This window comes from Apodemus sylvaticus, chromosome 22, assembly GCF_947179515.1.
Source record: "Apodemus sylvaticus chromosome 22, mApoSyl1.1, whole genome shotgun sequence".
Taxonomy (NCBI): Eukaryota; Metazoa; Chordata; class Mammalia; order Rodentia; family Muridae; genus Apodemus; species Apodemus sylvaticus.
In genome coordinates this window covers 31,879,357-31,892,739 of record NC_067493.1, presented here as the reverse complement: position 1 = coordinate 31,892,739, position 13,383 = coordinate 31,879,357, and the positions used below count along the sequence as shown (strand labels likewise).

The 13,383-nt window shown below is 51.2% G+C and overlaps 1 protein-coding gene across 1 annotated transcript in view; it reads right to left on the bottom strand.

Moving 5' to 3' along the window:
* The window catches only part of Zan (zonadhesin), a 103,665-nt gene that overhangs the window by 79,333 nt on the left and 10,949 nt on the right, over positions 1-13,383 (bottom strand). The window contains exons 12-20 of the mRNA XM_052168395.1: positions 12,677-12,761; positions 11,097-12,058; positions 9,911-10,988; positions 7,801-7,985; positions 3,970-4,111; positions 3,033-3,149; positions 1,357-1,481; positions 994-1,139; positions 121-266 (exon numbers count right to left, since the gene is read on the bottom strand). Of these exons, the coding sequence (XP_052024355.1) occupies positions 121-266; positions 994-1,139; positions 1,357-1,481; positions 3,033-3,149; positions 3,970-4,111; positions 7,801-7,985; positions 9,911-10,988; positions 11,097-12,058; positions 12,677-12,761 (2,986 nt within the window). The remainder of the gene's footprint in view (positions 1-120; positions 267-993; positions 1,140-1,356; positions 1,482-3,032; positions 3,150-3,969; positions 4,112-7,800; positions 7,986-9,910; positions 10,989-11,096; positions 12,059-12,676; positions 12,762-13,383) is intronic.

Here is a 13,383-nt window from a genome sequence, read left to right as displayed (position 1 = left end):
TCTTCTGGAATGGCAGACAGGTACAACTAAGCACAACCCTGGTAGATCTCACAATGGGCAAAAGTCAAGAAGGCTGAGACTATGAAGAGCACCCCTGGGCTGCAGTGGGGATCCCCACTTACTCTTTGTCCTCTTCCGCTTCCACCTGCCAGCTCTGCCCCAGCTCCTCCTCATCGTGCGTCATCATGCCGTCTGACTTCAGGTTGTCGTTGCTGCTGTCCCCATCATAGTTCCCACATAAACCACACACTCTGCCCGAGTAGGTACTGTGGGACCAGGAGAGGGGTTGAGTCATGACTGAGGAAAAGGGTCTCGGTCATCAGAGACGACAGCAACGGGACAGTGAGTTGTGTGCCCCGGGGGGGGGGCAAGAGCCAGGAGGGGGTGGGGACATCTACTCTTAACAAATTCTCTGACAGGCTTCGGATATATAAGACCTCCACTCAGGCCTCAGCCTGCGCCATCTGTACATGATCTTCTCTGCTGGTTCTCCTCACGTCCCTTGCTACCCCGTACTCTCTCTTGGGTTAAAGTGTGTGTGTGTGTGTGTCTGTGTGTGTGTCTGTGTGTGTCTGTGTGTGTCTGTGTGTGTCTGTGTGTATTTCCAGGGGTGGAATTAGCTCTTTACCAGATGAACCAGCCTTCCTGGTCCCCATGTCACCTTTGCCATAAAGCCTGACTTATCCTTGACCTCCCATCTGCGGAGTCGCTCTTCCCTGAGGAATGATCTCCTTTCTTCTGACAGCTAGCTGCTCTTCAGGGTCCCTGAGTGAGTCTTTATAACACACCGCCAAGGCACGTGCACACACCCTGCTGTTAGCGCACCGCCCTGACCCTACTTCCTTCTGTTTCCCTTCTGACACTTGGGTTAGACGCTTCCCAGGTTTAAGGACATATGTAAATAATTAACCGTAAGGAACTGAAATGGCAGTGGGGAGGGCTGAGGCTTCTGGGAGATGAATGTCAGTTGCCTGACTAGGCTGTCTGCCTTACCTGGGCACAGTCACAAAAAGCTGCTGGTCTCCGTCCCATCTCACGCGCAAACCAAATGTTGTCCTCAGCTCCACAAATCGACCACTCAGTCCCACATAGGTGTCATCAGACGGTATGGCTGGGAGGGTGACTTCCTGATCCCCGATCTGGGAGAGAGAGGAGACAGAGAGACGGGTGCAGGGGATGAGAGACCATAAAACTCTAACATCACATCCAAGGTCAAAAGACATCACCACTCCACAGCATCCCTCCAACTTCGCTCATAGACTGGCTTGAAGCAACATTATTTTGCTTAATCCCAAACCCAAGAGGGTCTCCTTCCTCTGGCCTGGCCTGGTGGAGTGAGCAAAGGGTAGGACTCACCAGTGTGTGTCTGCCGCTGATCATGGTAACGGTAGTCTCTGGCAGAGTGATAAAAACTTTGTCTAAGCAGGATACACCGTCTACTCCACGTTCTTGGGTGTTTGCTGTTATCTTAAAGAAGGGGTCTAGATGGAGAAAGGAGGAGTACTGAGGAGCTAAGTCACAAATGTCTGTTTGCTTGGTTGTTTGATTAGTTGGTTGGCTGGTTAGTTGGTTGAGTAGTTGTTTGGTTGTTTGGTCAAATGGTTGGTTGTTTGGTTGAGTGATTGGTTGGTTGGTTAGTTGAGTGGTTCGTTGGTTGGTTAGTTGGTTGAGTGGTTGGTTGGTTGTTTGGCTAGCTGGTTGGTTGGTTGGTTGGTTGGTTGATTGGTTGTTTCTTTGATTGGTTGGTTGGTTGGTTAGTTGGTTGATTGGTTGTTTGAGTGGTTTGTTAGTTGGTTGATTGTTTGGTTGTTTGAGTGGTTTGTTGGTTGGCTGGTTGTTTGGTTGAGTGGTTGGTTGTTTGGTTGAGTGGTTGGTTGATTGGCTGTTTGATTGGTTGGTTGGTTGAGTGGTTGGTTGTTAGGTTGATTGGTTGGTTGTTTAGTTGATTTATTAGTTGATTGGTTGTTTGATTGGTTGTTTGGTGATTGTTTGGTTGTTTGGTTGTTTGATTTCAGACAGGGTCTCATTATATCTTAGACCAGCTTCAAACTTTTTCATGTTGCAGAGGAAGACCTTAAACTCTTGAAAGTACCACCTCCTCCACCCCAGTGCTTGGGTTATAGACATGTGCTACCATGTCTGTTTTAGGTGGTTTTGGGGGTAGAAGCCAAGGCTTTGTCTAAACCGGCACTCAACCAACAGAGCCACATCCCCAATCCCTGTTGGTTTTGAGACAGTCTTACTATATATCCAAGCTGAAACTCACAATCTGTCTGCCTCAGTCTCCAGAATTCTGGGATCAAAAGCATGTATCACCCATTCTCTGCTTTCTGAGACCCTAGTGGTGGTGGTGCCCAACTTGGCACCATGGGGCAGAAAGCTCAGCGACACATCCCTGAGACTTGGTAAAGGACTCAGAATCCAAATGGAAAGGGCACAGTGAGATTATCTAGTTTCAAGACTGACTGCCTACCCCCCCTCCACGGATTGGGACATCTTCAGGGACTCATATTCATTCATGACTCCTCCTCATCCTTTTTGTGAGACAAGGTTCCCAGTAGCCCAGGCTAGCCTCAGACTCTCTGTAGCTGAGATGACCTTGTAGTTCTGATCCCCCTGCCTCCACCTGCCCAGTGCTGAGAGGAAAACCATTCATTCCACATCCAGTTAATGAGGCTCTAGGGGTGGAAAGCAGGGCATCATGCTTGCTAAGCAGGACCTCGACTAACTGACCCGCACCCCCAAAACAAGAGTCCATTGTACAGTAATTGTCACTTTCCCAGGGGAAGCTTCAGGGAACTGATATCTCCAGCTGCATTTCTCCAGGACTGTGGGCCTGAAAGCACTCCGTGTGTGTGTGTACATAGCCCAATTGTTCTTTAACAGGGGACCTTGCTCCAGTGCATCCCCTTTCTACCATCTATCACCAACCCTGTTCAACCACATACTATGTCACCATGCCAGACATCTCTACAATATCAGCCCCACCCCCACCCCCACTCCCGGGGCCAGCTCTGGCTCAAATCTCCTACCTGTGGAGTTGTCGCAGGTTTGGGTCAAGATATAGGTACATGTCCCGGTGAAGCCAATGTGCCTCTCATCAAAGGTGACAAAATGAAGGTCTCCATAGACCAGGCAGGTGGCACTACCTGCCAGAGAGGGGGAACAAAGTTCTAGGAAGCTGTTCCAGTGTCCCACTTGGTTGGACCCTACTACTCAGTTATATTCCCAGCTCCACTGCCCAAGGGAGGTCTGGGGACTACAGGATCTCACCCACTCTGACAGAGAGTACTTTAGAAAAACAGGAGGGATGACTTTCTGGGATCAGAAGAGAACACGTGCAAATGTGGTGCTTTGTCCTGATATTAAGGGCCAATGCACACACACCAGCCAGGACACCAGGTAGGTGTTTTCTGTTTTCTTCTTCTTCTTCTTCTTCTTCTTCTTCTTCTTCTTCTTCTTCTTCTTCTTCTTCTTCTTCTTCCTTCTTTCTTCTTCTTCTTCTTCTTCTTCTTCTTCTTCTTCTTCTTCTTCTTCTTCTTCTTCTTCTTCTTCTTCTTTTCTTCTTCTTCTTCTTCTTCTTCTTCTTCTTCTTCTTCTCCTCCTCCTCCTCCTCCTCCTCCTCCTCCTCCTCCTCCTCCTTCTCCTCCTCCTCCTTCTTCTCCTTCTTCTCCTTCTCCTTCCTCTTCTTCTTCCTCTTCCTCCTCCTCTTCTTCTTCACTTTATATGAGTACTTATTTTATACAAGTACCCTGTAGCTGTCTTCAGACACACCAGAAGAAGGAAGGCATCAGATTCCATTACGGATAGTTGTGAGCCACCATGCGGTTGCTGGGAATTGGATTCAGAACCTCTGGAAGAGCAGCCAGTGCTCTTAACCACTGAGCCATCTCGCCAATGCCCCAGGAAGCGCATTCGAAACAGTCCCACCGACTGTCCCACTCTGACAGCCCGAGGGTCGGTACTTACCGTAGGGCTCACACTGGTACTGGCCACTCCTCAGCTGGCACACTGTGTGCGTCCCACACTGAGAGATCTGGCACTCCATCAGGCTACCTGGCAAGCAGCGGCACCGCTCTGTGCAATTGGGAGTGAACCATTCTTCCCCAGGCTGAGAGCAATAGATCAAGAAAGATCATAAAGCCATTGTTCTAAGGTATTTGTGCACATGCATGTGTGTGTGCGCATGTGCATATACATGCACATGTCCACCCACCACAACATAAATGTGGAGGTCAGAAAACAACTTTGGGAGCTGGTTTCCTTCCTCCACCCTGAGGTGCTGTGCTGCCTGGTTCTGTGTCAACGTGACACAGGCCGGAGTTGTCACAGAGAAAGGAGCTTCAGGTGGGGAAGTGCCTCCATGAGATCCAGCTGTGGGGCATTTTCTCAATTAGTGATCAAGGGGGGAGGGCCCATTGTGGGTGGTTCCACCTTTGGGCTGGTGCTCTTGGATTCTATAAGAGAGCAGGCTGAGCAAGCCAGGGGAAGCAAGCCAGTAAGAAACATCCCTCCATGGCCTCTGCATCAGCTCCTGCTTCCTGACCTGCTTGAGTTCCAGTCCTGACCTCCTTTAGTGATGAACTGCAGTGTAGAAGTGTAAGCTGAATAAACCCTTTCCTTCCCAGCTTGCTTCTTGGTCATGATGTTTGTGCAGGAATAGAAACCCTGACTAAGACAGGGTCCCAAGGATCAAATTCAGATCAATCAAGTTTGGCAGGAGGTGTCTTTACCCATTGAGCAATTGAGCCATCTTAGTAGCCAAATGTTTGTGTGTGTGTGTGTGTGTGTGTGGTTTTCATGGGCAATGGCCCAGTATGGAAGATCAGAGGACAGCTTTCTTCGGGAATCTGTTCTCTCCTTCTACCACATGGGTCCCAGGGATTGACTCAGGATCAAGGCTGAGAGGCAAGGGCTTGTACCTACTAAACCATCCCTGTGGCCCAGGTCCCTTCTCATTTGTTTAATTTCTGAAACAGGGTCTCACTACACTGAACTCAGGTAACTTTCCTTCCTCACCTCCCAAGTCCTGGAATTATAATTATATATAGTTTGTTTAAAGCACTTGTTTGTTTTGGTTTGGTTTGGGATTTGTCATTGCTTTCTTTTTTTTAAAGATTTATTTATTATATATAAGTACACTGTAGCTGTCTACAGACACTCCAGAAGAGGGTGTCAGATGCATAGATGGTTGTGAGCCACCTTGTGGGTGCTGGGATTTGAACTCAGGACCTTTGGGAAGAGCAGTCAGTGTTCTTAATCACTGAGTCACCTCTCCAGCCCCCTTGTTATTATTTTCCTGAGAGAGCGAATCACTATGTAGACCTGGTTGGCCCGGAGCTCAGCATGTGGACCAAGCTGGCCTTGAACTCACAGATATCCTCCCTGCCTCGGCCTCTTGAGTGCTGAGGTTAAGGCGTGTGCTACCACACCCAGCCCACTTTAAGCATTTTTGATCAATAGATACATATGTTTGTCATAAGTTGTTGATAGCAGCAGTGAGCATTTATTAAGAGATCGATATGTGGCAGAATCTAGTTTTAATAGGAAACTTGAAACAACTAGACTCACACAAGAAGAACCTCCTAGAGGTGTCGTCTGCATTAAGTTGGCCTGTAGGCAAGTCTGGGGGAACTGTCCTATTGCCTCATGATGTTGGAAGACCCACCCTGACATCACGTGGTCCCATTCTCTGGTTTGGGGCCCTGGACTGTATAAGAGTGAAGAAAGCTAGCTGAACACAAGGCATGGATGCACAGATTTCCCTATATTCCTGACTGTGGACAGAATATAAAGGTAAAGCCAACGAACTCACATTCCTGCTGCCTTGAATTCCTCTCAGCAATAGACTATAACTTGGAATCATTAATAAATCCTCTTCCCCGACCCAAAATTTGTTTTGCTTTTGTTTTTGTTTTTGGTCTGTGTATTTTATCAAAGCAACAGAAATTAAACCAACAATGTGTTTGGTTTTGGTTTTTGTTATTTTACGACAGTGTCTCATGTAGCCCAGGCTAGCCTTGAATTCCTGTACAGAGCTGAGGCTGATCTGACCCTCGTGTCTCCACCTCTCCAGTGTGTGCCACCATCTAACGCATACACATAACCGAACGCAAGGCAGTGGGAGTGCACACCTGTAGCCCTAGCACTAGGGATGGCCGAGGCGGAGAATCACAAAAGCTTGTGACTAGCCTGGGCTACCAAGTGAGCTCCAGGGCAGCATGGCCCAGGGAGTAACACTGCTCAGAGCAACCACAGCAAAATGGAGTAATCATCCCTCTTTCTTGCTGGAACTGAAATATGGAGGGGGGGAGAGGAAGAGAAGGAGAGGCAGTGGGGAGGGGGAGAGAAGAGGGAGGAGAGGGGGAGGGAGGGGAAGAGGGAAAAAGGGAAGAAGAGAGCAGGAGGGGAGAAAAGGAAGAGAAATGGGGATGAGGGGGAGGAAGGTGAGGAAAAGGAGGAGGAGAGGGGAGGAGGGGGAGGGGAAGGAGGGGGAGGTGTAGCTCAGTTACTCGAGGGAATGTCAAACATGCCCAGAATCCCAAGTACTGCATAGATAGACACCTGTTAGCCCAGCACATGGGAGGCAGAGGCAGAAGGATCAGAAGTTTAAGGTCATCCTCAGCTACATTATTGGCCATTACACCAAACTATCTCAAGACTAAACAAATATAAAAAGGTAGGTCCTATTGTGGGCTTCTCTCCTCTCTCTCTCTCTCTCTCTCTCTCTGTCTGTCTCTCTCTGGTTTTTGTCTTTTAGCTTTTCAAGACAAGATTTCTCTGTATATCCCTGGCCATCAGGAACTCGCTGTCTAGACTAAGTAGCCTCGAGCTCAGGGATTTGCCTGCCTCTGCCTTGGGTCTGCTGGAATCAAAGGTGTGAGCCCAGTGTAATTGTGCACATTCTTATAACCATGGAAACGGATGTAACAAGATGACCTTTCCCAAGGCTGAGTGCCGCATCCAGGCTCATGCTCTGCTGCCTGACTCCAGATTCTAGACGCCGTTTATGCATAGTCACTGAGCTCTGAAAGTTCAGCCACTCCTGAGCTGGGACTGGAGCTCAGTGGCAGAGCCCCTGCCTAGAATCCCCCAGGGAAGGGCTGGGGGCGTGGCTCAGTGGTAGAGCCCCTGCCTAGAATCTCCCAGGGAGGGGCTGGGGGCGTGGCTCAGTGGTAGAGCCCCTGCCTAGAATCCCCCAGGGAGGGGCTGGGGGCGTGGCTCAGTGGTAGAGCCCCTGCCTAGAATCCCCCAGGGAGGGGCTGGGGGCGTAGCTCAGTGGTAGAGCCCTAGCCTAGAATCCCCCAGTGAGGGGCTGGGGGCGTAGCTCAGTGGTAGAGCCCTAGCCTAGAATCCCCCAGGGAGGGGCTGGGGGCGTGGCTCAGTGGTAGAGCCCCTGCCTAGAATCCCCCAGGGAGGGGCTGGGGGCGTAGCTCAGTGGTAGAGCCCTAGCCTAGAATCCCCCAGTGAGGGGCTGGGGGCGTAGCTCAGTGGTAGAGCCCTAGCCTAGAATCCCCCAGTGAGGGGCTGGGGGCGTAGCTCAGTGGTAGAGCCCCTGCCTAGAATCCCTTAAAGAAGAGTTAGAAATGTGGATAGAGCACTTCCCCAGTATGCAAGGGGTCCTTGGCTCCATCTCCAGAATTGCAAAACCAAAGTCAGTGCTAAACGAACGGCTCTACCTTTGCATAACCAGTGCTGGGGGCCTGTCCCTTGAGACACTCGGGGCTCCCCTCACACAGCGGCAGGAGCCCGGTGTTCTGGGGCCTCTCCTCTGGGAAGCTGGGCACCCTGGAGGCTTACCTTATAGTACTTGTTGTTGTAGGGGCAATTGCAGGAAGACTCATTGATACATTGATTGTTGCTAAACAAGAACCCAGGATTGCAGACACAGCCATGCAAGCAGGGGGGCTGGCAGCTGGGCTTGGGGTTCTCACAAGATGCTGGGCATGCACACAATTCAAAGTGGGCATTGGGAGGGCAGCTCTCTGAAAGGAAAGCACAGCTTCCATCAGGCCTCCATTCCACAGCTGCCCACCTCCACCAGAAGCCTCTCTGCCTCTCTCCCACCATGGACTCCAGTTCTCTTCTAAATAAGCTGGCACTTATTCTGCCGCAAAAAGAGGTGGGGGAGGGAGGAGCAGCAGGAGGAGGGAGGAGGAGCATCAGGAGGAGGGAGGAGCATCAGGAGGGAGGAGGAGCAGGAGGACGGAGGAGGAGCTGGAAGAGGGAGGAGGAGCAGGAGGAGGGAGGAGGAGCAGGAGGGAGGAGGAGCAGGAGGAGGGAGGAGCAGCAGGAGGAGGGAGGAGCAGGAGAAGGGAGGAGGAGCAGGAGGAGGGAGGAGGAGCAGGAGGAGGGAGGAGCAGCAGGAGGGAGGAGGAGCAGGAGGAGGGAGGAGGAGCAGCAGGAGGGAGGAGGAGCAGGAGGGAGGAGGAGCAGGAGGAGGGAGGAGGAACAGGAGGAGGGAGGAGGAACAGGAGGAGGGAGGAGGAGCAGGAAGTGGGAGGAGGAGCAGGAAGAGGGAGGAGGAGCAGGAGCAGCAGGAGGAGATAGCTGGGCATGCTGGCGTAAGTGGGAGGCTGAGGTAGAAAGATTGTTAAGAGTTCACAGCCATTTTCATAGTCGCTTGAGGCCAGGACTTTGTCTCAAAACCCAAAAGCAAACAAATGAAAACATTTTTTTTTTTTTGATGAATGCTCTAATGAAGACAAGTCTTGAAAATATTGCGCTCGTGACCACACCTGTATGACTTACTCAGGTCAAGGTCACATGTGGTGGTGCTCGCCTGTACTCCTAGTGCTCTGGAGACCAGGGGAAAGAGATTGTTGAGACTAGCCTGAGCTATGTAGGAAGACACAGGGGAAAGAAGAATGGAGGGGAATAGAATGGGGGAGGCGTCAGGAGAAAGAGGAGAAGGGGCTGAGGACATGCCTCGGGTGGTCTGTAGCTGGTGGATCTGCCGTCTGAGTGCAGGCTTTTCAAGAAGCTCCTCCCCATAGTCCTCCCCACAGTCCTCCCCACAGTCCTCCCCACAGTCCTCCCCACAGTCCTCCCCACAGTCCTCCCCACAGTCCTCCCCACAGCCCTGCCCCTCTTCAGCAGGAGCGCCTGAACTCTGTTTGGCTGTGGGTCTCTGCATCTGTTTTCATCAGTTGCAGGAGGAAGCCTCTCTGATGACAATTGTGATAGGCACCGGTCTGTGAGCCAGAGGGGTCAAAGGGCACCACAAAAAAAAAAGAAGAAAAAAGAAAGAAAAAAGAAAGAAAGAGAAAAAGAAAACCCCACAGAATCAACTAATCTGGGATCGGAGGGGCTCGCAGAGACTGAGTCGACCATCAGGGAGCCTCCCGGGTCTAATCTAGGCCCTCTGCATATGTGTCATAGGTTGGTGTTTTTGTGGGACTCCTAACAGAGGGCGTGTGGCCTGTTTCTGACACTTTTGTCTGCTTTGGGGACCCCTATCCTCCTACTAGGTTGTCTAGTCCATCCTTACTATGAGGGGAGGTGCTCAATCTTATTACAACTTGATATGCCATGTTTGGTTGATATCCCTGGGAGGCCTGCCCTCTTCTGAAGACAAATGGAGAAGATAGGGAGGGAGGGATGGGGGTGTGGTGAAGGTGGGGGGCAGGAGGAGGGAGGGGAAACTATGGTAGGAATGTCGTATATGAGAGAATTTTTTTTTTCGAGACAGGGTTTCTCTGTGTAGCCCTGGCTGTCCTGGAACTCACTCTGTAGATCAGGCTGACCTCGAACTCAGAAATCTGCCTGCCTCTGCCTCCTAAGTGCTGGGATTACAGGAATGCGCCACCACCGCCCAGTGAGAATTATTATTATTCTTAAAAAAAAAAAAAAGCACCTCCATCCCTAACTTCCTCCTCCTTGTCTTCTCCTTGCCCCAAGCACCTCATACCTATGGTGGAAACACCTGTGGTTGGGACTATGCTGATCACTGAGACACCTGGTGGCTCTGAAAGGCTTGGTCCAATGGGCATGAGTAGAGGACTCGGACAGGGTGGCCTACACGCTGTGGATGTCTGAGTGACAGTAGATTGCTCTGTAGGGAAAGAGGTCTCGTGAGTGGAGATGGTGGTCTCTTCAGAAGGAATGGTAGTCTCTTCAGGAGGGACAGTGGTTACTTCTGTAGGGACAGTGATCACTTCTATAGGAACAGTGGTCACTTCTGTAGGAACAGTGGTCACTTCTGTAGAGACAGTAGTCTCCTCAGGAGGGCTGCTGGCAGGAGGAACAGTGGTCACTTCTGTCAGGGTGGTGGTCTCTTCAGGAGGAGGGGCAGTGGTCACTTCTGTCAGGGTGGTGGTCTCCTTAGGAGGGATGCTGACAAGAAGAACAGAGGTCACTTCTGTAGGGGTGGTGGTCTCCTTAGGAGGGATGCTGACAGGAGGAACAATGGTCACTTCTGTATGGATGGAGGTCTCTTCAGGAGGAGGAACAGTGGTCACTTCTGTAGGGGTGGTGGTCTCTTCAGGAGGAGCAGTAGTCACTTCTGTAGGGGTGGTGGTCTCTGGAGGGATGCTGACAGGAGGAACAATGGTCACTTCTGTATGGATGGAGGTCTCTTCAGGAGGAGGGACAGTGGTCACTTCTGTAGGGGTGGTGGTCTCCTCAAGAGAGATGCTGACAGGAGGAACTGTGGTCACTTCTGTGTGGGTGGTGGTCTCTTCAGGAGGAGGAGTGGTCACTTCTGTCAGGGTGGTGGTCTCCTCAGGAGGGATGCTATTCTCTTCAGGAGACACACTGGTCACTTCTGTGTGAACACCTGTCACTTCTGTAGAGACAGTGGGCATTTCTGTGAGGACAGTGGTCTCCCCAGTGTGAAGAGTGGTCCCTTCTGTGGGAAGAACAGTCTCTTCAGGAGAAACAGTGGTTATTTCTGTAGGGATGGGCTCTACAGGAGGAACACTGGTCTCTTCAGGAGAGACATTAGTCACTTCTGTGGAGACAGTAGGCACTTCTGTGGGGACAGTGGTCTCTCCACTGGGGACAGTGGTCATGTCTGTGGGGACAGTAGGCACTTCTGTGGGGAGAGTGGTCTCTCCAGTGGGGATAATGGTCACTTCTGTGGGGATAGTAGGCACGTTTGTGGGGAGAGTGGTCTCTTCAGGAGAAACAGTGGTAGCTTCTGTAGAGATAGTCTCCTCAGGGAGGACACTGGTCTCATCAGGAGAGACATTGGTTGTTTCCGTATGGGCAGCTGTTACTTCTGTGTGGACAGTGGACACTTCTGTGGGGAGAGCGGTCTCTCCAGTGGGGACTGCAGTCACTTCTGTGGGGACAGTGGTTACTTCTGTGTGAACACCTGTCACTTCTGTGGATACGGTGAGCACTTCTGTGGTATGAGTGATCACTCCAGTGGGGACTGTGGTCACTTCTGTGGGGACAGTGGGCACTTCTGTGTGGAGAATAGTCTCTTCAGGAGAAAGAGTGGTAACTTCTGTATGGATGGTCTCCTCAGGGTGGACACTGGTCTCTTCAGAAGAGGCATTGGTTGCTTCCATATGGGCAGCTGTTACTTCTGTGTGAACAGTGGGCACTTCTGTGGGGAGAGTTATCTCTCCAGTGGGGACTGTGGTCACTTCTGTGGGGACAGTGGTCACCTCTGTGGGGACAGTGGTTAACTCTGTTGGGAGAATGATCTCTTCAGGATAAAGAGTGGTAAGTTCTGTAGGGATTGGCTCCTCAAGGGGGATACTGGCCTCTTCAAAAGAGGCATTGGTCGCTTCCATGTGGGCAGCTATTACTTCTGTGGGAACAGTGGTCAGCTCTGTGGGGAGAATGATCTCTTCAGGAGATACAGTGTTAACTTCTGTAGGGATGGTCTCCTCAGAGGGGAAATTGGTCTCTTCAGGAGAGACATTGGTCACTTCTGAGGGGATGGTGGTCACTTCTGTGGGGATGGTGACCTCTTCCGTGGGAGTGGTGGATATTTCTATGGTAACAGTAGTTGCTTCTGTAGGGGTGGTAAGCATAGGGACAGTAGGTTCAGAAGGGCCAGTAGGTGGAAGCAGAGGACTGGAAGGAATCTCTGTCTGCAGCAATACTGCAAAGAAAAACAAAACCCTGTTATTTATTCAAAATTCTACCACCTTCCTTTCACTCACATCTAAACAGGAGTTGGTAAGCTCAGCGGGGAGGGAGGGCTACTTGGTCGTCTTTATTTCTGCTTCCAATCTCCAACCTTCACTGCCTTATTCGACAGGCAGGGCTCCCCACGCACGTCTCACACTGTGCACAGGGATCACAAAACTGAATCGGAGACGGGGCCTGACTTCAGCTTCACTAGAGAAGTGTTCCGAGTCCTGCCACAGAAACTCACACCATCAAAGACACCATCGTAGCTGGCCATGCTGCACCCACCTGTCATCGGAGTCACCAGCATAGTTAAGGCAAGAGGATCACACGTTTGCGGCCAACTGAACTCCTGCCTTACAGAGATAATAAAGTAGGCCCAGGAAGGTCATGCGGGGGTAAAGAACTGTCCTAGGGTCCCCGGTGAGGGGCTGGGGCTGTGGGGCCGTGATCGGGCCCTTGCCTAGAGTCCTCTAGCGAGAAGCGGGGACTGAGACTCAGCAATAGAGAGCCTGCCTGGCAGGGGTGAGGAGCGCCATCCGTCAGACTGAGGGACGGAAGAAGTTAGTTACTTAAATTTCATTCTTACCCCGACAGGGTCCGTGAGTGATCAGGATGAAGTTCAGAGCGACAACAAAGGCGGTGCTGGTGCCCCGGGTGGCCTCGATAAACAGCTGAAGGCACGGAGGGAAGAGAAAGAATAAAGCCCTGGGAACTCAAAGCTCTGCAGCCACGTGTCGCCTTCTTAGAACCGCAGTAGTCCAGCACACCCCCAGCCTCCTGAACCCGCCTCTCCCCTGTGCTTTCTCTGCCTTTAGGACCTGAATCTGAAATGCCTCATATAGGCTCATGCGTCAGAGTACTTGGTCCTCGGCTGACAAGCACTGTTTGGGAAGGTTGTAGAACCTTCAGGATGCAGGCCACTAAGAGTCCAGCATTTGATGAAAGTAGCCTCGCCCTGCTTTCAGCACTGTCCCTTGCTTTGTGGACTTTGTGTGTGTGGTGGTTTGAATATGCTTGTCCCAAGCAGTGAGTGGCACTATTAGGAGGCGTGGCTTTGTTGGAGTGGGTGTGGCCTCGTTGGAGGAAGTATATCACTTTACGGGTGGGCTTTGAGACCTTCCTCCTAGCTCCAACGTTCTATTCCTGTTGGCCTTCAGAACAAGAGGCAGAACTCTTAGCTCCTTCTCCAGCACCATGACTGCCTGGATGCTGCCGTGCTTCCTGCCTTGGTGATAACGGACTGAACCTCAGAACTATAAGCCAGCCCCAGTTGCCCTCTATAAGAGTTAGTTG